At 40.3% G+C, this 25,313-nt stretch overlaps 1 protein-coding gene across 5 annotated transcripts in view; it reads left to right on the forward strand.

Annotated features, from left to right (window-relative positions):
- The first annotated feature begins 9,590 nt into the window (after window positions 1-9,590).
- The window catches only part of Odf2l (outer dense fiber of sperm tails 2 like), a 37,953-nt gene continuing 22,230 nt past the window's right edge, over window positions 9,591-25,313 (forward strand). For 3 of the 5 annotated variants that reach the window (XR_008216517.1, XM_052731168.1, XM_052731165.1), the window contains exons 1-7: window positions 9,591-9,798; window positions 15,787-15,954; window positions 17,431-17,560; window positions 18,407-18,535; window positions 21,245-21,304; window positions 21,433-21,504; window positions 22,369-22,485. Coding sequence is in view for 4 of the 5 variants with exons in the window: in XM_052731168.1 (XP_052587128.1) it covers window positions 15,848-15,954; window positions 17,431-17,560; window positions 18,407-18,535; window positions 21,245-21,304; window positions 21,433-21,504; window positions 22,369-22,485 (615 nt within the window). In the remaining variant the exon portion in view is untranslated. Of the gene's footprint in view, window positions 9,799-9,828; window positions 15,011-15,786; window positions 15,955-17,430; window positions 17,561-18,406; window positions 18,536-21,244; window positions 21,305-21,432; window positions 21,505-22,368; window positions 22,486-25,313 lie in introns of those variants that run through there. The other 2 variants (XM_052731167.1, XM_052731166.1) reach the window with 2 other exon arrangements.

Raw genomic sequence — 25,313 nt, forward strand, 5'->3', positions numbered from 1 at the left:
AGGACACTGTGCCCATTGTGAGATTCCCTTGCTTGCTTATTTTGAAGATTTGGAAATCTTCCCATATGCCTGTCCCTAGAGCCCTGGGCCAGGAGGTCCGGGCAAGCTCTGATGGCTGGGGTTAAGAGACCAGATACCCCCCAAGGGAGGGCAAAGTGCCAGGAATTTTGATGCTGTGCAGGCCAAGGCCTTTCCCCTGGCTCCAGTGCCCTTTCTCCTGGTGCCAGGGAGAAGAATGGATTTCTTTCTCAGCAGGGCTCCCTTGGGGATAAGGACTTGATTCAGTCAACCTGTATCTCCTGTAACATCGCAGGATGAAGTAGCAGGCTTCCCAAATATTTTATGCCTTGTTTATGATCTCTGACGACAGCACAATGCTGGGGAATTTGCAATTGAACCCTTTTAAATGTCATTCCCTTGATGCAGACATCATTTTTACTCCTGCTTTTCAAATTCTGATAATTAGCCAGTGGGAGAAGGAAAACATGCTTTTATTGAATGGTGGGTTGTATTATCCCTAGCTCATGAGTGATTGTGGTGGCTGAATAAGAAATGTCCCCCCCCCATAGACTCAGGTATTTAAATACTTGTCCTCAAGCTGGTGGCCCTGTTTGGGGAAGCTTGGGAGGTACAGCCTTTCTCTGGAGGTAGGCTTTGAGAGTTTAAAGCCCCATGCCATTTACAGTTCATTCGGTCTACTTTGTGCTTATGGTTGAGGAGCTCTCTCAACTTGTTATTCCTTCAGACATGCCTGCTACCCTCTGCCATGGCATACCATTATAATGTATTCTTGTACCTCTGGAACCATAAGCCAAATGAACACTTTTTTCCTTTTTATTTATTTTTTGAAACTTTTCTTCCTTAAGTTGCCTTAGTCATGATGTTTTGTTACAGCAACTGTGTCAAAGCTAAGGCTCAGAAAACCTAAAAACCCTCTAAAATTGGTAGTAGTAGCATAGTGCTAAACTAAGAGTGAGGGGCTTCAACTTATGATGTTTATCACTATGTCATGTTTTCTCCTAGTTATCAAATTATATTTACAAAACGTCCTTCCATCAAAGGCGTTCCAACCTGTGGCCTATGGAGCTATGTAGATGGTAACATCTGTGTCAATGTCAAAAGGTTGGACCTGCTGACTAGCTCCAAACACAGCGATGGCTATTGTGACTCCTCTCCAAAACCAAGGGAAAGCTTTGTTTCTGCAGAGAGCACATCAGAAGACCTTCAGTCACTTGTACATTCTGCCTGATTGTGACCCATTTCTGAGGGCTGCTAGGGTGTGGAGGGTGTCAGGCTAAAAAAAACCCTACCACTGCTGTTGATGAGGAGGTCGCACTAAGTCTGTGTTGTGCTCTAATGGGCGTCTTCAGGGTAAGTTTATTGTCATTCTTCTTTCCCTAAAAACTGGAGTCTTATGAACCAGGGCTTTGGGCTCCTGTCTTTGGCCTTGCACGTCATCATGATAGCATGCTGTCTTTAGCCAGTTTGTACCATGTATGCATTTGACTTACTGTATTAGTTACTTATCCTGTTTCTGTGATAAAATGACTGACATAAACAATTATAGGAGGAAATATTTATTTTAGTTTGTGGGTATCTAAAACTTTAGTACACATTTTCTTGATCCCATGAGCTTGGAAGAGCACCACAGTAGCAGAGTATGCCATTCAGGAACGTCTTTGTTTCCCAGCCGACAGAAGGCAGAGAGGTGGGGACTGAGGAGCTAGCATAATCTTCAAAGGTGTGACTTCAGTTTGTAGGCCTCACTTCCCACTGTATCCAGAATTTTCCTAGATAGTACCACCAGCAGGGGACCAAGGCTTTAATACATGAACCAGTGGGAGAGATTTCATATTCAAGCCATAACACTTTCTAGGATCCTCATTTTCAAAAATAAATATTATTAACATCTGCATTTTACAGATTGGGATCAAAAGTTTAAACAGCATCTGTAAGAAAGAGAGAGAGAGAATGACATCCACCATTTAGGCTGGTTGATAAGAGTTTAAATGCTTACAACAGTCCTTAACGTACAGAAAGTAACATTTAAATATTAGCTATCACTGTTATTACTGCTGTCATGACATATAACTCTTTTTTTTTCTTTCTCTCACTAATACTTATTGCTCATAGACTCATGTACTATGGTAAATGCTTAGGATCTCAAAGAACCAGGCTGGATCCTGTCCCCAGGGAGCTCATAGCCTAGCAGGACAGATGTCAACTTATGCAGGGTAAGCCTCAGAGGCATGTGCAACACATTGGGAAGCATCTCTCTATGGCTCAAGAGGGGACAAAGGGAAAGAGTCTCTGTGTAAGTTGAGCTGGGAAGGATAAGTAGATGGTAGTTGATATAGAGAGCATGGGGATGGGGGAATCTCCTGAGAAATCACCCTGGAGTGTAGGGCCACAGCCAGAGAGCCCAGTAGTAAGGTTCAGAGCTAAGAGCAAGTTGCAACATTGGGAGATAGGGAGGGGATACTTCCCTGAAGGCCTTTTCCTGAGAGTCTCCTTTTTTACTGTTCACTAGCTTTTCCTTCAAATTCCAGATATGGACTAAAAACCTTGCCTGAATATCTCCATGCTATGAAGACATCTGTACTCTCCATTGATGGAGTATCTTGAGTCCATTTACATCACATACTGATGGATTCCTGTGGTGGCTGTATGAGATAAAGGACATGTTTACTTTTGCTTGGTACTTTCCCAGCACCTAGCTCTGTCAAATCTGAATAAATACTTGTTGAACAAACAAATGCATTCAGGAAAAATAAGAGCTAGATCATGAAGATATAAAACACACACCCCCATCTCTCTTTCCTAGAAAAAGTGCCTTCTGTTCAGGAAAGTTTTCCCTTTCATTCCTGCCTGACAGACAGCTCTTAAGTCTGTGTTCCTTTGGGTGTGCTGGAGAATGGAATGTGGTTTACTGTGTGGCTGCCAAACTTGCTCACCTGCAGCTCACATCACACCTTGCCTTCTGAAGCTCCTTCACAGTGTGGGTTTTTTCCACTGGCTTATGTGGCAACTCCCAAGGGCAACCAGGGATGGTGACTCAGTGAGCAGGACAAAGCTCTTCATTTTAACTTTCCTTCCAGTTTATTTTTTTATGCCAGTCTTTTGTGCTTTTAAGAAAAAGTAATCCCAGCAGTAAAGCAACATGTACAAAAATGAAACCCATAACTCATAAGAAGTGTTTCTTGACATCACTTATAAAAATTACTCACTGGATGAGAGAACAACTGGGGACTATGTTCAGTCTCTTTTAGTTGGTAGTTAACAATGGCTGTATCGGGATGCAAGTTTGGAGGGTATTCACTATACAGAATACAGGTAGCTTTGCAAAGAATACCTTAGGTGGATAGTCTTGTCCAACTTTATCTTGTTCAACCCAAGCAGGTCTTCTGGGGCTTTGCTTATCTTGCACTGATAGTTTAGGCTTGGCATCCATTCTTGTCTCTCTACTTTCTATCTCCTTGGTTCTGGACCAAATCTTCCCTCGGGTCACTGTCCTAGATTCCACTTGTATCATCTGTTCCCGAGATTCCCAGCCACTCATGCATTTTCTGAAGGTATCTTGGGATCACACCCGCTTTGGAAACATGGATCTGCCCTCTGGAACCCTCTTTGCTGTCAGCATCCATACGGGGTCAGGCCAGGTACTGAGATCTTTTTACTACTTTCTCCTTCACCTGGCTGATGCTACAGGAGATAAAAACAAAAACAAAACCTGGGGAAAGTGACTTGGCTAAGTAATTAAAAATCAATCCTGAGCAGTGTTCTGTTCTGATGAAGTGACTCTAAGTGAACAAGTGATCTTTTTGTGTCCATAGAGTTGATAATGTCTGATGAAGTGAAAAAAAAAAAAAAACCCTGGGAATTCAATTTCCAAGGGCTCATTTCAGTGTTGCATGAACTGTACCATTCTGCTCTGCTTTTATCTGCTTTCAAGAAAATAAGTTATTCTATTTCAGTAACTCAAGAATCAAAACTGTCTGATCTGCTGGCTGCTTGGCCTTTGAGGACCTTTGTGTTTCTTTTTCATGGAGACTATTGGCGCACAGCAATGGGCAAACCAATGAAGTATCTCACAGATGTCATAGAAGAGAGCAGAACTGAAATCTTTAGTCAAAAGCTTTGAACCCTTTCTTTTCACTTTGGTTTTGACTGTCTCATTTAAAAGAGGAGAAAATACAGGTCTCTGTGGCAGAGATACAAAGCTCATGCAGCATTTACAAAATTTATCAAGTTAGAAATGAGACAAATGATCAACTTAAGAATGTAAAACTTTGCCAAGGGATCAGATAAGAAATTCTGTGCCTTCCTGATGATTTTTTCCTTAAATTTATCTTCATTTTCAAAGTCAGGGGATACAGTGGATCCATATACCTGTGGAAACCCATCTGTGCTTGAGTCTTCACTTTGTCAAACCGTGGTGATGGAGAACATGGGGTGAAATGAAGCAAGGGCAGAAATGAGTCCAGCAGCAAAACAAGTGGTTCTCACAGGCTACTTACTGAGGATCTGGTGACGAAGATTCCCAAACTGAACAAGACAGGGACACGTTTCAGGGCAGAAGCAGGCACTGAATTTGGATCCTGTGACGAGTTTCCCACAATAAAGACCTTGGAGCTTCAGAAATGATTAGAACCAATATGTTTGTGTAGCGTTTTGCAGGTTTAAAAATAATTTCTTACATTTATTTACTTAGTGTGTGAGGTTGTGTGTGTGGCTGTGTCTGTGGCGTGGTGTGCATGTGGAGGTCGGAGGACAGCCTGTGGGAATCACTCCTCTCATCCCACCATGTTGGTCACAGGGATTGGACTCAGATCCTTAGGCTTGGTGACAAGTGCCTTTGCCCACTGAACCATCTCACTGGCCCTGCTTTTGCAGTTTTCAAAACAGTTCCCCATACCTTACTTCACAAGGCTCAGGAAGTTACGACTTGCCCTTTTGACTAAATTAAAAATCAAATATAGGTAGTTATATTTTCTAAGGGCCATTTAATGAGATCTATCTTGAGTTCAAGAGTAGGACTGAAGTGATGGGTTCTCTGAATAATTCTGTGAAAATCAGTAGAATGTACCATGTCGTGTGAATAGCAGGAAGTGTTGGCTGCACTCATTCTCTATAGAAGTCTGATCACACCAGTAAAACTCTTGAGGCTTGGATCCAAATGAAGAGATTCACTTGTTTAGAATTATTTTCCCTCAGCCATTGGTTCATAGTTCATGTGTTTCCATTCATTTGGTTATTTGTCCCTGTGCTTTATCCAATCTTTGTCTCAACAATTCTCGCTCATATAAACCCTCCTCTTTCTTGCCAATTGGCCCCCAACTGGATCAGGTCCTCTGAATAGGTGAGACAGGTGATTGGCTTGATCTGTTTGGGAGGCATCCAGGCAGTAGGACTGGGTCCTGTGCTCATTGCATGAGTTGGCTGTTTGAAACCTGGGGCTTATGCAGGGTCGCTTGGCCCAGCCTGGGAGGAGGGGTCTGGACCTGCCTGGACTGAGTCGACCATGTTGATCTCAATCCTCGGGGGAGTCTTTGCCCTGGAGGAGATGGGAATAGGGGGTGGCCTGGGGGGAAGGGGAGGGGGGTAGGAGGAGGGAGAACAAGGGAATCCATGGCTGGTATGTAGAATTAAATTATATTGTAAAATAAAATAAAATTAAATAAAAAAAAGAATTATTTTCCCTACATTTCTTGCTAACTTCACTGTGGAAATAACTTATCAACACATGAGAGAGAGAGAGAGAGAGAGAGAGAGATTATTTTTGTCAAAATGAGTAGCTTATAAGAATTATTATTAATAATTTAATACAGAGAATTGGAGAAATGGTATTAAATAGTACTCATTTGAAAATCAGGCATAAAATTACATTCTATTAAATACTGCTACATCTGTTTGAACCTGGTAGAATATAACATTATGTTTTGGATATCAGATGTTGTTATTATTACTATAGATATTTTTCAAAGGTGAAAAATAAAGCAGAAACATAAGGGGATTTTTAAAAGAGATGAAAAATAACCAGAAGGACTCGGAAGCAGTACACAAAGGCAAGTTTCTCTCTACTCTCCAATTCAGTTTTCTTTCTGCTCTGACCCTGACCTCATGTATCCCTGACATCCCAGGGCTTCACCAGATTCCCTGCTGCCTCTAATCATACCAAGAAGCAGTAGCAGGTCATATTTGTTTTCTTTCCTCTATTTTTGTTCTTAGTATTTCATTCCACCCAGCCACTCTTGTGAACAGTCAGCCAAACAGTTTTAAAAATACTTCTCAGCATGTATCCTTTTGTTGTCCCAGAGTCCCCCAAAGACCATCAAGAGACCAAATCCGACAGAAAAGCAGTCTTTTTACTGTTGAGAGTTAACCCAGGCCTCTCCGTCTGTCTGATGCAGCAACAGAGCAGGAGAGACCCTGATTAGCAATGGGGCAGGGTTTTTAAAGCAGGGGGGGGGTTGGGGGTCTACAGACAACATAGGAACAGATTCAGGATTGGTTTATGTGAGTGGCAATCATGTTAGTAACTTTTAATTGACTAGGGTTAGTTGGGGGTTACAGTTATCCATTTTTGGGCAGGCCTGGACAGGTACTGACTGTGGGCATTGGCTCAGTGGCCCAGGCTCAGTGTGTCCTATCTCCCTGTCCCTGCTGACAGGTGCATCAGTGATTGTCTTTTGTTCATGGCCCTCCCAGAAACTGAAACTGAAGCCTGAGACAAGACTGAGCAGCCTGTTAATGGCATCTGCTTGGTCCTTTCACTTTATCACAGACTGATTTAATTGTCCCCTTTATTAGATTTTAACAGGATTGGGCTGGGGAGATGACAAGTGAACACAAGAAACCCACCTATTGCAAAAGCCAGTTAGAGTGGAGTATGCTGGGCAATGGAAGCAGCAAGAGAGGCCCTGCTTTAGCAAAGTGCAAGGTGACAACCCATTCCTGCAGCCTGTCCTCTGCCTCCACCAGCACTACTGTGTTCCCAGTGATGGGCTGTAACCTGGAGCTGTATACTAAAAATATTGTCTCTCCTAAGCTGCTCTTTGGTCAGGGTGGTTTATCCTGAAACAGAGAGAGCTAGAATAGCTTCTTAGATCTTGAATTTACAGCCTCAGGCAAACTGAGAAAGTCCTCCATGGTGCAGGTTACTTAGATCTCTAACAGAGGTATACAAGTCAACATTTACTGATGACATCATAAAGAAATTTATTTTAGACCAATTCTTTTGTAGACACATAATTGTATTTCTTATTAAAGGTGAAACCAAATTTGCATATTGAGATGGACACACATACTTGTCTAGCAATCCAATCCAAAGATACACTCATTTGACACTTACATGCTGAGAAATGACAGTGGGAAAATAATAAAATCATTGTTTCCCACACGTAAACCAGCACGGGCAGAACTGCCTTCAATGAAGGGCCACTCTTCAACAAGCAGTAGCAAGCACCCCAATGCTGTGGAAAGAGTTTTGTTCCTTCCTCCCCACTACCCCTCAATGTGTTGGCACTTAGAGATGGGGCCTTTGGGGATTGATTAGATTACAGGTGTAGTGTCCTTATGAGGAGCCTGGTGCCCTTAGAGAAGATAGGTGACATTTTGCTACTTCTTTCAGTACAAGTGAGAATAAAACAAGAAGGCATCCATCCATCCGCAAGCACCAGAAACAGACATCTCATCAGCAGCCAAATTGGTTGATTCTTGATTTTGGACTTCTGAGATTCCAGAAATGTGGTAAACAAGTTTCTGTTGTTTAAACAGTCTGCTATTTTGTTATGCTTGGCTGAATACCTACTAACACTCCACTCTATCAAGTAGCCGTGATGCAGATCTGTTCTGTGAGAACTCTATGAAAATCCAAAACCCTGTTACTTTGGTGAATTTTCCAGGGCTAAGTGGTCTGAGATATATTGTGTTATCACCTCAAAACCAAAGTCCTTTCACCTTGCTTTCCTCTAGGTACTCTTGCTGACTAGGGTCCCTCATACTGTGCACTTATCTGGACCCAAGACAGGACCTTAAAATGCTGGAATTCACATGTCTGGCACCTTATTGTAGTGACTAAGATAGTGAGAATTTGGCCAGATTTTGCTTTTCTATAGGATAATTTTATATATATATATATATATATATATATATATATATATATATATCGCTGCTAACTGATTTCTAAGAGTAAAAAAAATAACTTGCAAGACCTCTTAATGCCACATTCTCCTAGTAAATTTCCAAATAAGGCAAATAGGTTCCATTTTTGTGTGTTTAGGGATTAAGGGAATTACTTGAAAACCATTTTCGGAGAAAATTTATGTCACCACCAAGCTGTCCTTTAAACTGTCTTTTTTATTTTGCCAAAATATGATGTGCACTCATCAAGTATCTTGAACCTATTTGTTGCTCTTACATATCTGTCCATGAGGGAAATAGCCAATGGGATGTACTGCTGTTGCCTATATTCACACGCATGGCCAATGAGTTCAACACATACTAGACACTTGTTTAGCTTAAGTTTTATATCAGCAGTCTACATACCATAACCTGTTGGTCAAATCCAGCCTACTACTTACTTTTATTGATAAAATTTGATGGAAGCACAGCTGTATTCTTATCTTTATGTGTTCTCTATTTCTCCATGACTTCTTTTGTGCAACAATGTGGAATTAAATACTATAACAGGGACAATATGATATGTAAAAGCTAAAATATTACTATTGGATCTTGAAAGGAAAAAGTATGCTAGCCTCACATCTTCATTATGTGCAAATCCTTGAATTGTAATCTTATAGCCAAGCGTGTTGAACAATGTTTAGAGAAACTGAGGTCTTGTGATGGACTAAAGAGTTAGTTTTCCGTTTGTTTGATTTGTTTTGTTTGTTTCAGTTGAATAGTAATAGAGCATAAAATTTTCTACTTGTTTGGCAATCTCATGCTTACAATCTCAGGAGGCCTAAAGATCTGGGTTTCAAAGTCAACCTAGACTGCATAAACAGTATGAAGCTAGCCTGAACCACACAAAACCTTGTCCTAAACCACCAAAACAATGACAAGAAAATGAAATCTTGTTTTGTAAAAATGCACCATCAGGTCCTCCTTTTTCTTCACTAAGATCTTGTTTTGCTGGTTCAGCAGTCTAGAACGCGTAGCAGCTTTATTATATGAAGTATTTGGGACCTGAAAAGTATTTTGGAGAACATGCTGACTCTATCAGGAAACCCCTGACGCCCAGGGAACGGTCAGGGATAATGCCATACACCGGAAATAAGGGTTTTTTTTAGTCATATTATCTTGGCTTTTTTCAAATTCCTCCCGCAAAAGCAGAGAGGGTATTTTTTCGATCCAGTGTCAGGAGGCTCGGAATGGACCTTTCTTTCCCGCCAGGATGACAGCGGTTGAGATTTTCCGGTAACTGCACACAAAAGCTATACTCAAGCTCAACACCAGAGAAACCAAAGTCGACAAAGCTCCCGCCGGCCACGCCCTCTGGCTCCCGCCAATCACAGCAGGAAGGGCGCCCGCGCCCCAGAGCCCTGGCCAATTAGCTACGTCGGAGCGGGCCGGCGGAGGGGCGGGGCGTCCGTTTCCAGAGAAGCCAACGGTTACTAGCAACGTTTGCTTCTTCCGTGGCGACGCTGTCGCCACCGCTGCCTGTTTTGGTGACTCATCGGCTTCTTGCCTCGCGCGCCCCGTCCTTCCCTCCGGCCTTCTACTCTTCCCTCTGCACTCTCTGTCTGCCGAGGCGACCCAGGGCCGACAGGATCTCAGAGGACTCTCCGGCCATTGCAGGTAGTGGCGGCGGCGGCGGCGGCGGATGACGTCACGGCGACGTGTGGACGCGTTCGGGGGCGGGCTCTGAGCGCGGGCCCCGGTGACCCTAGGAACCTCGGGGCGTGGGGTAGGAGGGTGACCCGGAAGTGAGGCCTCTGATGCCCACCCTGCCAGGACATTGGGTCCTTGGTTCTCAAGCCCACCGCTTTCATCCGGAGGAAGGCGGCCAGGTTGCCGCGGCTTTCCGCGGTGTGGATTTGGGGTGGGGGATGAGGTTAGCTCGTGGGGGGCCTGTGCAGAGCGAGGGTCCGGGTTTGGGGGTGTTGACACAGTGTCTTCTTAATCTTGAGCCTACCACGGCAGCCCAGTTCTTGACATGCCCAGAGTCATGTCCCATGTACCCTCAGGAAATAATACCTTCTTCCAGCCCTATAGGACCCCCCCCCCCCAAGAAAAACATGATTGTCATATGGTAGAACGTGGTAGAAGCCAATGTGCTTTCAGTCCCACCTCTGACATTTAACCATCTGTGTGGTTTTGGGCACATCACTTTTTTGGCTTCCGTTTCCATACTTGCAAACTGAGAATAAATAATACAGTTGTAATAAATGATATTAAACACAAGTCCATATAGGTGGCACTGAGTACCAGAGGTCAACTGAGTATCCACAACCAAACTGTGGCTGCTGTTGGGTTCCAAAAGGCCAAGTTTCTGTGTCCCCCTAGGCCTTACAGTGTGTCAAGTGTTTGAGGGGATGAGGGTCCGAAGTAGTTAAAGGATCGAACTGCAGAAATCCTGTCTGCTTTTAAAATACTTTTGGCTTATGGTAAAACAATTACCATATTTGTAATTTTTAATAGCTAGGTATTATATTGCTGTTATTATTTGCTGTTATATGCTGATTCTACAATTGTTGTGTATTAATAGTTTAGTTTTTGTTCTTCAAGCATCTCGAGATCTGAACAAATAGCTTTGTTTATTTATTAGTCACTTTTGTTAATTCCGTACACACAACAGAAAGATGAATATAAAAATAAATAACCATCTGCTGGGCTGCATTCTCTTGGAAGCTGCTGCTCTCCCTCACCCCATCCTCTAGTGTAGCAGTTCTCAATTTATGACTACTTTGGTAATGACTTCTAAAATTTCCACAAAGAATAAATATGTCCTAAAGGTTGTTCTGTAAAATCAGTTCTGATCAACTCAGGAAGCTTGTAAGTAATTTTAAGGATAGATTGGTTAATTCAGGATAATTACTTAAAAAGGAAAAAATGGGAAAATGTGAAGACTGCTGAGAAAGCCCCAGCAGAGTGAGCCCAATGGGTTCTAAGTTTAGGGGGTGAGGGGCAAAAGAAAGATGAAGTCCACTTTTTTCTCTGCACGTTACTGTGACTGTGGTCTGTATTCTGTTCTTGTAGAAGAGAAAAATAAGGCCCAGTGTGGCTAATGGTTAATTGATTTTCCATGTCCTGGGGCCAGTAAGAATTAAGAAGTGATATTTCATGGGTCATAATCATTTAGTTTGATGTGCTGTCTCTGGCCATCTAAGAATGGTTAAGTTTTGCTTAGTCTACTTGTTCTCAGATTAGATAGTGAAGAAGAATTAGAAAAATTTTTTAAGAGTTTTCTAAATTATTTTTGGTACCTGAAGGGACAGTTTAAAAAAATAACTTACATGTAGAGCGATTCATTAGAGCATCACGGGCAAATGATGCGTTATATTTATATATGGCCACTTCTCCTTGAACTTCTCCTCATGCTGTTCTAGCATTCTAATTCCTTTGTTTGCTGTTCTAGCATTCTAATTTTTTTTGTTACGTTCATGTGTTTATCACCGTGAAAGCAATTTTTAATTGATTTCTTTAAAATATTTTCTGAGAAAATATATAGACATTTCATCTTTAGCTCTGTGTTCTAGTTTACTTCTTTGTTGCTGTCGTAAAATACTGACCAAAAGCAACTTGGGAGGAAAGGGTTCATTTTTACTTACAGGTTACAGCCCATCACTGAGGGAAGCCTAGGCAGAAATTCAAGGCAGAAACTGAAGCACAAACCACAGAGGGATGTTATTTAATACCTTGCTCTCCTTGGCTAGTTTAGCTTTCTTTCCTATACGACCTGGACCACCTGCCGAGGGTGGCAATGCTCACAGTAGGCTGGTTGTGTCTAATTCAGTCATTAATAATAATAAAAAAAAATGCCCCATAAACATGCCCAAAGACCAGGCCGATAGTTCCTCAGTTGAGATTCCCTCTTCTGTGTGACTAATTTGTTTGAAATTGACAAAAACTAACCAACACAATTGACACCCTGTCAACTTGACACACAGACATACTACTATTAAGCCATAACCATTCCTTTCTTGTTTATCCCCAAGATATTTTGTTAACATTGCTATATAAAACATAATATAATTTAAAAACCCCATCGTTTTTAAAAGTCTAAACACTTTAAAATACAAGGTTACTTTAAAATCCAAACAATTTATATACTTTCTTATTCCAAGAGCACAGAAACAATCAGATCAGAAACCAAACTCCAACAGTATAAATAACTCATTGTACTCAGTGTCTGGTATCTGGGACTCATTTGTGATCTGAGCTTCAAAGGGCTTGCATAGCCATACCTCTCCAGTTCTGCCATGGGAAGCTTATCTTGGGTCAACTCTACACCACACATACTGCTGTCCCTGGTGGTCATCCCATGGTCCTAGCATCTTCAATATGCTGGGATCTCAAATGCATCTGAGGCTGCATTTTAACCAGTTTCTTTTCATGTCTTTCAATCCTGGTGTCTCTGTGTGACTGAGGCTGCACTTTCTCCAGTAACTTCTCCTGGGCTTTCTTTAGGAACTCTGACCCTGACTAATGATACCAAGCTTCAGTTTCTATTCGTGGCCCCTTCAGTTCTGGGGCCTCCACTACAACTGAGGCTGCTCTGTCACCAGTGGCCTCCTGGCCTCTCTTCAGGGACTCCAATCCTGGTACATGGTGCCAAGATTGACCCCTTTACTCCTTCAAAAAGGAAAACTCTAACAAATTACTAAGTTCATCTGCCAGCTTAAGATGTAGTCTTGGTCCCCCTCGACAATTCCACATCAGCAGCTGTGGTCTCTTCTTAATCACAGCTATTTTTTCAGCCTCAGCTGACCAGCATCCATTGTCCCCATAAAACACAGGTTTTATTTCAGTGGTTCTGGTCTCCAGCTAGTCACAGCTGACTCTTCAGCCCCAGCTCACCAGAAGCCACAGATTCTTATTCAAGTTAGCTTCTCTGAATCATAAATGTCATCCCACCTCTCACTCCCACCCCCATCATTTTGATACGTTTATTTAGAAATCTATTTTCCTACTTTGCTCATTTTTACTTACCCTTTTCAACGTTTCACAAATATATTTTTTTCCACAATGGAGTCAAACGATATTCAACTATTTCTTTGATAAGTTTTGACTAGTTTCCAGAATACTGAGAGTCAGAAGGCATCATTCCTACATGTACTTTGTGTTCCTTGCTGAGTATTTCATGGAAGATTTTTTAATTTTTTTTTTAAGTAGAATCTGGATGCTATTGTTTGAGGTCAATGAATTTTGTTTTTCAGGGATTCATGTTTAGCAAAACAAATAAAAGCCTGTGGAATTCTATGGTTCCTCTCCAGGGAGACTGATTTTTAAAAAAACATTTCCTGAATGGTCCAGGTGCCATGATCTTTATTTTTTAAAATCATTGTCCCCAAGCATCCATCCCTCAACACACTTGTTGATCAAAATGGAACATAGTTCTGTGGTTATAGCTACATCAGCAGCTCCATGAATACCCTTGACAATTTAAAAAACTTAAGACTACTGAACTTTAAGTATTTACTTAAACTTCTATAGAATTGTGTCTAGATGATAATTAAAATTAACCATCACAGATCCCCATTTTTACCACACATTAGCTTTATTTATTTATCATTTAAGATGTAGTTAATAATTGTAGTTGATGAAGCACAAAGTTTTTGCTTTATAATTTGTCTTATGTACACTCACCAATAGCCCAGAAAGCTACATGACAACTCACTTAAAATACTGATACCACCAAAGTGGTTCTCATTTTATCAAGTATTTCCTAAGAATGGAAGATCCCTATCCTTTCATTCTGGTTTTAAGTTTTACTTCTAAATATAGAAACCATTTTTCTTTTAATCCCTCAGAAAAGTCGGTCAAGGGACAGATAAGTGAAAAGCAGTAGCCTATCATGTTCATTGAGAGTACCAAGTCTTTCATACTTTCCAGGCATTACTTAGTACTCCAAGGCTTGTAGGCATTTAGGATTCAACTATAAACAGGACATTTTTTCTTGAGATTCCAGCCTGTGGAGAGATAAATATTTGAACACATGAATGAGTAAAAGATAAATGCTAATTCCCCATCGAAAGGCTGTGACAGTTACAAACCAAACAGATCACAGATGTCTTTGCTGTGACTTCCCAGAGCACATTCCTCATTAGCCTGTGTTGGCTTTTCATGTGATCTGTGTATTTGCGCTTCTTCTGGACTGTAAATATCCCCGTGTCTTCTCTGCAGTGGGATGTTGTAGTGACAGATGTTGCACAACTCAGCAGCCAGAGATCCAGGGAGAGTGGTGCAGGCTCTCTGGACTACTGTTCCTTTTGAATTTTAGCTACTAAATATTTGTCTCTGTATTGTGTATAGAAACATCAGACAAAATTTAATGTAGTTTTTGCAGGTGTCCTGGGAGGTTTCTGAATTGCTAATTAAATATTGTGAATAGTTTCAACCTATCATTTCAACATGTACCTAAACTATAGAAAAGTTCTTGAGCATAATGTATTTTAATATGGAAATCTAAATCATAAATATTTGAAAGCAATGTAGAAAACCTTAAATGTGACCTTTGATCTTGCATGAACAACAACAAAAGAGACACATGAACATTTCTATTTAGTTATGAAAACTTAGCCTCTTGTTGCTGATGTGTTAATTCATCTCTTTAAATGGGGCCATTTTGGAGGAATTCATGTATGAAGAGTCACATTTTTAAATTGACATCTTCAGGGCTAAATGAAAAGATTCTTGCTCATGTTCAGAAGTACTTTTAATTATTATTATCAGCGAAGGGTAGTCTAGACCAAGCTGGGAATGGGAATAAAGAAATACACCACAAAGGACTACTTTCAAAATAATGCCTTACCTGCTCTGCAGCTGTTGTTGCAAAACACATTCAAAGGTGCGTTGAGTTTGTAGAATTCTAAGTGTACAACAGCGTCTTGTTGCTTAGGCCTGATGGAACTAATACAAAACCCTCAATTTGCACATTTGTTATCTAGTCCTATGGGTCATTATTGAAGGATTACTATAATACTTCAAGAAACAGATCAGTAAAGATATGTACACTTGGGGCTGGAGAGATTGCTCAGTGGTAAAGAGCTTACTGTCCTTGCAGGGGACCCATGTTTAGTTCCAAAACCCGTGCAAGGTTGCTCACAACTGCTGTGTAACTCCAAGTCAGGGGACCCTGATCTCTATGTCTCCAACCCCTAGGACTCATATGCACATACCCACTCACAGACGCATAATTAAAAATGATTTTAAAGAAGATTTTTGTACCCATATATAGTAATAATAGCAAACCTTTTTAAAGTGTGTATGGAAAGTTGAAATAGATAAATTACTATGCAGTGCAATTTTGATACTATTTTGAGTCACTAGAATAGTGAGTAGCATCTCTCTCTATATATATTTTAAGACGAGGTCTCACTATGTAGCCCCAACTGGCTTAGAACTTGTTGGGTAAACCAGACTGGTCTTAAACTCACAGAGATCTACTTGCTTCTGCCTCTCAAGTGCTAAGATTAAAGCCATGCTAAGCCATGCCCAGGTAGCAGTTAAAATTTTGATATTGTCTTTGAAATGTTTTGTATATAATTGGGGTCTTTATATCACAAGGTAACAACAGGAAAATAATCTACTGAAATGATAAGTTTAATAACATATGTTCCCTAGCTTTCAGCATCTGTGGAAAAGTTGTTGCCGAAGCACCTTATAAAAGAGAGTTACTGAGTTGATGGAGACACCTACTAGCGATGAAACTCATCCCAGGGGACTCTTTTCATGTCTCACACAGGAGAGAGGACCTGTCCCACAGTGTGCCAGTGAGAATCACCTCAGCAGGTATCCTTGTTATTGGCAGAGCAGATCTCATTTTCTAACTTCCAAATCAAGTGCACTAATCATTCAAGAATATCCTTTGCACATTTAGTATTCATTCATTAAAATATACCTAGGTAATCTGATTATAAAAATACTTCCTTAGCAGTTTAGAGGTTGTCAGTCTTTTTATCGTTTGTTTGCTTTACTTTTTGAGACAAGGCCTCGCTGCAGCCCATGCTGTCACTGAACTCTCGGCTTCTTGTGTCAGCCTTTCTTACTCTTGGATTAGGTGTGTGGTTTAAGTTTTCATTTAATGAAAGGAATAGAAAAGCCAACCCAACCTATTAATAACTTGTAAAGTGAATATTAATGCTTGGTGTATTATTATATAACAATTATCATATTTTGCTTTGTTGAATTGGAAATTTACTTGTTATATTTGTGTGAATTAATATAGTAATAGTAATCTTAAAATGTCATATTGCCATTACAGGTAGTATAGCCTAGTTTCTAGTTTATCTGGAGGAAAGTGGAAAATGGTGTTTCATCAAATATAATTGTTGGTTTTCTGACCATGATTTTGAATGAATGGCAGTTATTTATCATAAGCTTTTTACTTTAAGCCAGTGGTACTTAAGAATAAAATATTCTACTTGAAGTATATGTAAGATGCCAATAATTCTATTTACGTGTGTGTGTGTGTGTGTGTGTGTGTGTGTGTGTGTGTGTGTGTGTGTGATTTGTGCTGTGTAGATCAGAGGACAGTTTTCAGAGTCTGTTCTGCTCTCCCACCATGAGTTCCAGGGTCTGAACAGACCTCCAGGCTTCGCAGCTTCACAGTACCTTGCCCTGTTGAGCTGTCTTTCTTGCCCTATTATCAGCTCTGAATGAATTTTTATAAGATATTCTGTAAAGGAAAAAACAGTGCTGAGTAATGAAGGGCATGATGCTCTCACAGAACTTGCTGTTTTGTTTATAATTATTGGAAAAGCTTCTTTGAAGTTAGTTATACATAGATTTTTATTCATTAAAAATTTAAAGATATATTTATTTTATATATATGAGAATTTTGCCTCCATATATGTGTGTACATCACATTCATACTTGGTGCCCGTGGAGGCTCAAAGAGGGAGTTACAGATAGTTGTGAGCCACCATGTGGGTGCTGAGAATAGAACCGGCGTCCTCTGAAAGAGCACCAATGCTCTTAACTGCCCTATAGATAAATTTTAAATGCACATAACTTATGATTCCATATAGCAGAATGTAAATAAGATGAGTTATTCTCTTCTCTGTACTCCAGGTCCACCTCTTTTTGCCTCTTTTCAGCCCATGTTGGCCTGGATGCCTATAGTCCTGGTGATCAAGCTTCCCCTAGGGACATCTGTAAATCAAACCCATGTCAGTCTGGAGGCAGGCTTGTCTGTTCTTGTCTTACATGAAAAAGTCTCCAGTTTGTGTGTTAGATGTAACTGAAGGTTTATTTTTCTGTTATTAGCCGCAAGCAAGACATCTTAAATGAAAAGGAGTTGGAGGCAGCACTTAAGGAAGCTGAGTCGGCATCCTGTTCAGTAGAATTACTTTTGCCGTTATTTAAGAACACCGTGGAAGGAATTAGTTTAGAAAACGTGAGTGTTGGACTTAGACTGGCTAGTGAGATGGAAAGTGAGCATCATATTCAGATGATCTGACTAAGGACTCAAATCTTAACAGGAATGCCCACATATGGGTACATGATACCAAAAATGCGGGGGTGGGGGGAGACAGGACAGCATTCTTTATTCCTGTTGTTAACTCTATTCTTTTCTTAAAAGGCAGACATCTCTCAGGCATGCACCTAGGAAGAAACTAAGCTAGATACTACAGGTTGATGTGTGACTTACCTGGCCTTGAGCTAGAGAATGAGATTTTCTGAAGAGTTCATTTAAAACTAAAAGTGTCGGGTGGAGAGATGGCTCAGTGTTTAGCAGCACTGTCTGCTCTTCCAGAGGACCATCCCTAACTCCAGCTGCAGCAGATCTGATGCCCTCTTCTGGTCCCCATGGGCACCAGGCATACATGATGCACAGACAAACATGCAGGCAAAACACTCACTCACATCAAACAAAAATAGATCTTTAAAAAATAAAACTCAGAGAGATGCTGTTTACCTGTTTTCTGTGATGTCATTTGGAACAGAAGATGACTTTACACTTTCAACTAAACTTCACTTTGGGACAAGAATAGATTGTCCTCTGTGGTTTAGTGGAACCAATACTGCAAAGCTGTGGAGTTCTACAACTTACTTTATTTTAATGTACCATGTAGTGCATTCTGACTACTATGGGTAAACTTGCCAGGGCTCACCAATACTACATGCAGAATAATGATTTTGATTGATACTAGGAAACAGTTCCTCATTGATGATATCATTCTAATGTGTTTTACTTAATGTTGTCTTAACATGTATATGTGGGCTTCTTTTATTTTGTCAGGTTAATCTTTCTGCATCCAATTTGAAGAGGATTTTTGAACAGAAGGAAATATTATCAAAAGAATTAGACACTTTTAACCGTGTGAAATTAGCCTTAGAACAACTTATTAAACAGACACACTACAAACAAGTAAGGCTCCTGTGCTGAGTGTTTCCACGGTAGTGATGCCTCCTACTTGGAGGATATTTTAGTTCTCTAACTGTGAATCTTAAAATATTGGTATATTGAAATAGAAGTAATTCTTTGAATTTTTCTTTGAAATATAATGATTGAACTTCTACTTGCAAAGTCTAAAATTCTTATAGTTTAAGCTCTCCTGTGTATCATTAGGTACCCCCTCCCCTGATAAAAGGTCCTATATGTGGTCTTTTTGTTTCACCCTAGTGTGAAATAGCACACCCGCACGTCTGTCTCCTTCCTACACCTTAGTTCCCGTTGATTAACTGTTCCCACTGTTCCCCTTCCTCCTCCCCGGCTACTCTGACATATGGTAACCACCTTTTTACTCTCAATTTCTATAAATTCAACTTTTACATTCCACATATGAGTGACATGATCTTGTCTTTTTGTGTTTGTTGTATTTTACTTAACATGATTTCACTTGTATCCATAGTAAAACAAATGATAGGATTATTTTTTAAATGGCTGAACAGTATTCCATTATGTATTGACACCTATATGTGCTATCCATCCACCAACTGATAGACACTTAAGTTGTCTAAACCAATTTATATTCTCACCAAACAACATGTATGAGTTCCCTATCCTCCATATCCCTGCCAGCATTTTATTTCTCATCTTTTCATAACCTTTTCATACTCAGACTGGTTTTGATTTGCTTTCGTCTGATGATCAGTAACACTGAGCACTGCCCTGCACCTATTAACCATCTGTGTCTTTTTGAGAAATGTCTATTTATATGTATTGATGATTTAAAAGAATTTAGTATCTTACTCAACTTATTTTATTTTTTATCTTTGTTCTGTTAGCATTTCTTAATTGTACTAAATAGTCTTTATGACATTTCAAAAATGTGTATAATGCATTTTGATCATTCAGTCCCCTATTATCATATCCTGTTTCCCTTCTCACTGCTAGAATTTAGAGTTATAATGCCTTTTTCTTTTTTTATCTTTCCCGGAGCTGAGGACCGAACCCAGGGCCTTGTGCTTGCTAGACAAGCACTCTACACTGAGCTAAATCCCCAACCATAATGCCTCTTTCTAAACAGTATTCTGAGAGTCTTTAGAAAGTAGGTGTGTGTGTGTGTGTGTGTGTGTGTGTGTGTGTGTGTGTGTGTGTGTGTGTGACACACACACAGAGAGAGAGAGAGAGAGAGAGAGAGAGAGAGAGAGATTTGTATATCACTAACCTATACTTTCTGAGGCATTCTTTTGAGATTAATTTAGCAAAGTAACTGATCAGAAATTATGTGAAAAATAATTTTGAGCACTCAGGCAGAAATTTTAACCAATAGAATCTGCACTGTGCATAGCAGCTGTCCGTGTTGGTCTTCTTTTAAGGAATGACTGTGTTATGTTTTATTCTTTCTATCCAAAGCACGTACACATACACACAGTGCAGGATTGCACATACACACACACAGTGCAGGATTACACACATACACAGTACAGGATTGCACACACACAGTGCAGAATTGCACATACACACAGTGCAGGATTGCACATACACACAGTGCAGGATTACACATACACACAGTGCAGGATTACACACATACACAGTACAGGATTGCACACACACAGTGCAAGATTGCACACATACACACAGTGCAGGATTGCACATACACACAGTGCAGGATTGCACATACACACAGTGCAGGATTGCACATGCACACAGTGCAGGATTGCACACATACACAGGGCAGGATTGCACACATACACAGTGCAGGATTGCACACATACACAGTGCAGGATTGCACATACACACAGTGCAGGATTGCACATACACACAGTGCAGGATTACACACATACACAGTGCAGGATTGCACACACACAGTGCAAGATTGCACACATACACACAGTGCAGGATTGCACATACACACAGTGCAGGATTGCACATACACACAGTGCAGGATTGCACATGCACACAGTGCAGGATTGCACACATACACAGGGCAGGATTGCACACATACACAGTGCAGGATTGCACACATACACAGTGCAGGATTGCACATACACACAGTGCAGGATTGCACATACACACAGTGCAGGATTGCACACATGCACACAGTGCAGGATTGTACATACACACAGTGCAGGATTGCACACATACACACAGTGCAGGATTGCACATAAACACAGTGCAGGATTGCACACATACACAGTGCAGGATTGCACACACACAGTGCAAGATTGCACACACACACAGTGCAGGATTGCACACACCATTTCAGAAGTGTATGTATTTCAATTTCCACAAAATTCATCTTTGGGCTCTATAACTATCCACAGAATCAAGTTGAGATTCCTTACTATTAGTTTCCAGAAATAGTTAATAATTTAAGGGCTAGGGATGCAAGTCGGTGGCAAACTGCGTAACTATCATATACGATGCCCTGGGTTCACTCCTCAATGAGGGGAGGGAAGAGAATGAATATATGATATAGTGGAATTAGGACATCAAACTAAAAAACTTCTGTATAAAGTAAGGTAACAGCATAGGGACAGTCTACAGAATAGGAGAAAATATTTGCAAGCTATACTTCTTGCAGAGTTGAAATCAGTAGAAAATGAACTCCCAAACTTGACAGACAATAGTCATTTTTAAAACAGAGAAGTGTGGTTCTAGACATTGATGTTTCGTGTCTTTCCCTCACAGACAGGAGAGAACTCACCCAGCTTGTTGAAGGACCTCAGTGACAATGAGAGTGACAATAGTGTAAGTGTTTGTCCACCTGACAGCCATTCATGGGGACAGTTTTTGCTTCTTTGTATGCTGCTTGGTTTCAGCCAGTATCATCCACATTCTGAGTTTTCTAATTCTAATTTCTAATGTCTTTCCTGAAGACTCTTAAGAAGAAGGTACTTGAAAAAGAGGCCTATATCCAAGAACTTTTGTGTCTGTTTCAGAATGAAAAGGTAAACACATTTTGAGTTTTTAACCATGACTTATATTTTGTTAGTATTGACCCCATTCTCTTCCTCCCACTCCATTCTCATATCCTCAGTTAGGCACAGTGAAGGCTTTTTGACAGTTTAGATCAGTTTTAATTGTTATGTATCAAATAGAACATCTTAACTTTTTAAGGTTTTTGTTTGTTTGTTTAGTTTAGTTTTATGCGGCTTAGACCACTTGGCTTAAGTCACCACAAATCCTATATGCCTGGGTTGGGTGATGGGCCAGTCAGAAGACCACAACTCGAGTTTAGTTCCCAGAAGCCTTGTAATTCTAGTCCTGGAGAGGCAGAGGCGGGAGGATCTCTAGGGCTTGCTGCCAGCCAGACTAGCCTACTTGGTGAGCTCCAGGCCAATGAGGGGGCCTGTCTCAGAGGAGCTGCAGGATGGTCCTGATGATGACACCCAAGGTTGTCCTGTGATCCTACACACATGTCATATATGTGCATGAGTGTGTATGTATGTCTCCCTGTGCCTGTAAACAGCTAAAAACACATGCAAATATACACATGCACATTTAAGAGCTATAAATTTATATTTTAATCTGTTTGGAAAAATTAAATAATTTTGGTATTTGAAGTAACATTTTGCACATACTTAAAATTTTACTTGGGAGGAGAGATGGGAAGGTTTATAGGAGATGAGTAGAAGGCATTGAATACATGTGGGAGTTTTACATGCAATTTTATATGAAGTTCATTCACCGGGCCACAGTGTATGGACAGGAGTGCTCTGCTTCACCTTCTGTTCAGGTGGACTCAGACTCCGGGCTCTGTCAGAGATAAAGAGACACAGGAACTTAGTGTTTGTCTTTCTTTTCTATTACAGGAAAGTGCTTTGAAAGCAAACCGGTTTTCTCAGTCAGTCAAAGTCGTACATGATCGTCTACACCTCCAAATTCAGAAAAGGGAAGCTGAGAATGACAAGCTAAAAGAACATGTAAAGGTTATGAATATCCATTTTTATAGTTTAAGTAATAAAATTAATGAAAAACGAACTTTAACAGCCTCGCTTAATTGTGAAATTCAGTGATAATAAAAGAATGTAATTTTGGTGTTTCTGTGGAAAACACTGAATATAAATCTGAGTCATAAGGTGTCTAGCCTTCTGAATATTTAGGTCCAGATCACTGTATGAAAATGTTTCCTTTTATATTTCAATTTAGGAAGAATGTGTGGAGATTTGTAGCAGGTCTTTCTTTTTATTACTAGCTCTCTAATAATGACACAAGACTTTTTACTGATTATGAAAAGCTTGGACTTAGCTTAGGCTTGTTCCCAACTAGCTCTTAAAACTTAAATTAACCCATTTATATTAGTCTATGTTCGGTAATGTGTCCGTTACCTCTTCTCAGTACCGTCTGTCCAACTTCCTCCATGTTTGGCTGGTGAATCCTCCACCTCAGATTTTTTCCCAGAATTTCTTTGTCTGGAAAGAAATTTCTTTGTCCACCTGTCCTCTCCTGCCTAGCTATTGGCCATTCAGCTCTTTATTAAGTCAATCGGAAGGTGTCTTAGGCAGATGACACACCGTCACACAGTGTACAAAAAGATTACCCCAGCAGAGATTTTAAGTCTTTTAATCTTTCTCACCATACAGTTAATTTATGTTTACTGTGGACATTTTTGTAAGTTATGGAAACGTAAGTTAAAATAACTTTAGGACACCAAAACTGTTGTTAACATTTGGTTGCAGAGTATTCCCGTCTTTTCCATGTCTGTATACCTTTTATGCATATTCTCACATGTATCTAATAGGCAATCAGTAAGTTGTTTCTTTTGTTACAAATTCTAATAATTTTGAGATGAGCTCAGTTTTTGTATTTAGAGCACTGAGACCTTTTGTATTTGTGCAGTTCGAAGGAATGTTTGATTTAAAAAGGTGTTCCCAGTCACAGTTGTTTTGAGGTCAGAGCCTGAGGGTGCTGTTACGTGTCACAACCTAATTGGATCCACTATCTTACTTTTTTGCCAAAGGAAAAGAAACAGTGTTCCTTCCTTCAGAGACTTCTACAGACCAAGGGTGAGAATGTCTAGGTCGACCTCCGTTTTCTTGTCCTGAATCGTAGCAGACATTTGCAGCTTCTAGCACCTGCTTCAAGAGCTCTCCTGGTCCTTAAGTGGCAAAGAGCTTTTGCCTTTCTGAGGATAGTGAGCAGGTTTATAGAGGATGGCATTTGTTTTAATTAATTTTTTTTTTTTGCCAATTTCATCCATGTGTCTGGTATATTCTGATTACGCTCCGCCTGCCTTCTCCGGCTCCCTTCTGTCCTTATCACTCCCTCCCATCCCGCTGCCCCCTTCCCTAGATACATGACCTTCAACCTTGCTTTTAGTTTAACCGTGGCATCTGTGTAGCCATTGGTTTGGAGCTGTCCATCAGAGCCTGGCTGGAGTCAGGAGTGGTAGCCAACTGGAGGCATTGATTTTCCCTCCACTGGACTCTGTCAGTAGGAAATCGTCCTTCATTCTCTGTACCTGTTCCTCCACGAACCTTCCACCGTAGCCCTCGTGGATCCTCTTTGCTCTCTGCGTGGGTGATATAGACACAGTGGTGTGCTGTGCCAATGCTGTGCAGGCACGCACAGGCAAATAATGGGATCCAGCCTGTCAGTCACCCAGTTCAGATCATCTTTCATGGTCTTAAAGTGCCCTCAAAGAGCAGTTGATTTTTGTTTGTTAAATTCTAAATGAAATAATGAGTTATTTTCAAAGATAATTTTTAACAGTATTTTTTGGTTTTTTAAGTATACTTGATTAATCTGGAGACATAACGTAAGGCTAAGGTCCAGAGCTCTGCTGTGGCATCCCCGTTTTGATATACGGGTCCCTCAGCACTGCCACTGCTAAGGACAGGAAACAGGTGGCTTTGGGGCCTTGCTGTTCCGCTTTCCTCTCACACACACTTTAATTACAGTTTGACCTTATTTGTATACATTAATTATATTATGTAAAATAAATACATAAAATCTGGAATTTAAAGCTGTGAATAATGTGGTGGGAGGATTAGAATTTAGTTACTTGATTTTGAGTTTAACACATTTACTTTTTAAGTGTAAAAACAATTCTGTCTGGCAACCTAAATCTCAGGTTTTTAATTGTTGTCATTCATTGGGCCTTTTAAAAATTTACATTTTAAATCTTTCAGAATATCCCAAAGATATTCTGCAATATTGGATGCTTTGATCCAATTTTTCCTTCTAAATTCTTAGAGTATGTCAGTTGGAGTTAGAATATTTTTAGAAGAGATAGTGAATAATGATCTATGTCCTGCTGTGTCTGTACACACATGTATGCACAGTAGGACATATGTGTAGTCCACTGTATAACCGGTGATGTATATGTACATAATACGCACACATTTCATGCTATCTCATATGTGTCCATTTACTTGGCAAATGACTGAGGGTTTATTTTGAAACTAAAAATAATTTGCCAGTTTTATTCTATCCCTGGAATATTGCAGTGTAGGGTTTAAGAATTTCATATATGTATACAGTGTGTTTTGAGTATATCCATCCCCAGCCACCTCCTCCCTCCGCCACGTAACCCTCTTAACTTTATGGTCTCTTTTTAAACTTTCTAAGAAGATTTTAAGCAAATGCCCAAACTGGATAGTGTGGTGGTGACACCGTGTGGCCGTCTTGAGGAATGACTGCTGTATTTCTTCTGGGCAGGTCCTTTCTCACACAGGAACTTGACCTTCCAGTTTATGTTTCCCAATTATTTACTGGAGCGCTCATGGGACTTTTTTTTTTTTTTTGTCTGATTGTT

This window comes from Peromyscus californicus, unplaced genomic scaffold (assembly GCF_007827085.1).
Source record: "Peromyscus californicus insignis strain IS unplaced genomic scaffold, ASM782708v3 Scaffold_9__1_contigs__length_137607984, whole genome shotgun sequence".
Lineage (NCBI taxonomy): Eukaryota > Metazoa > Chordata > Mammalia > Rodentia > Cricetidae > Peromyscus > Peromyscus californicus.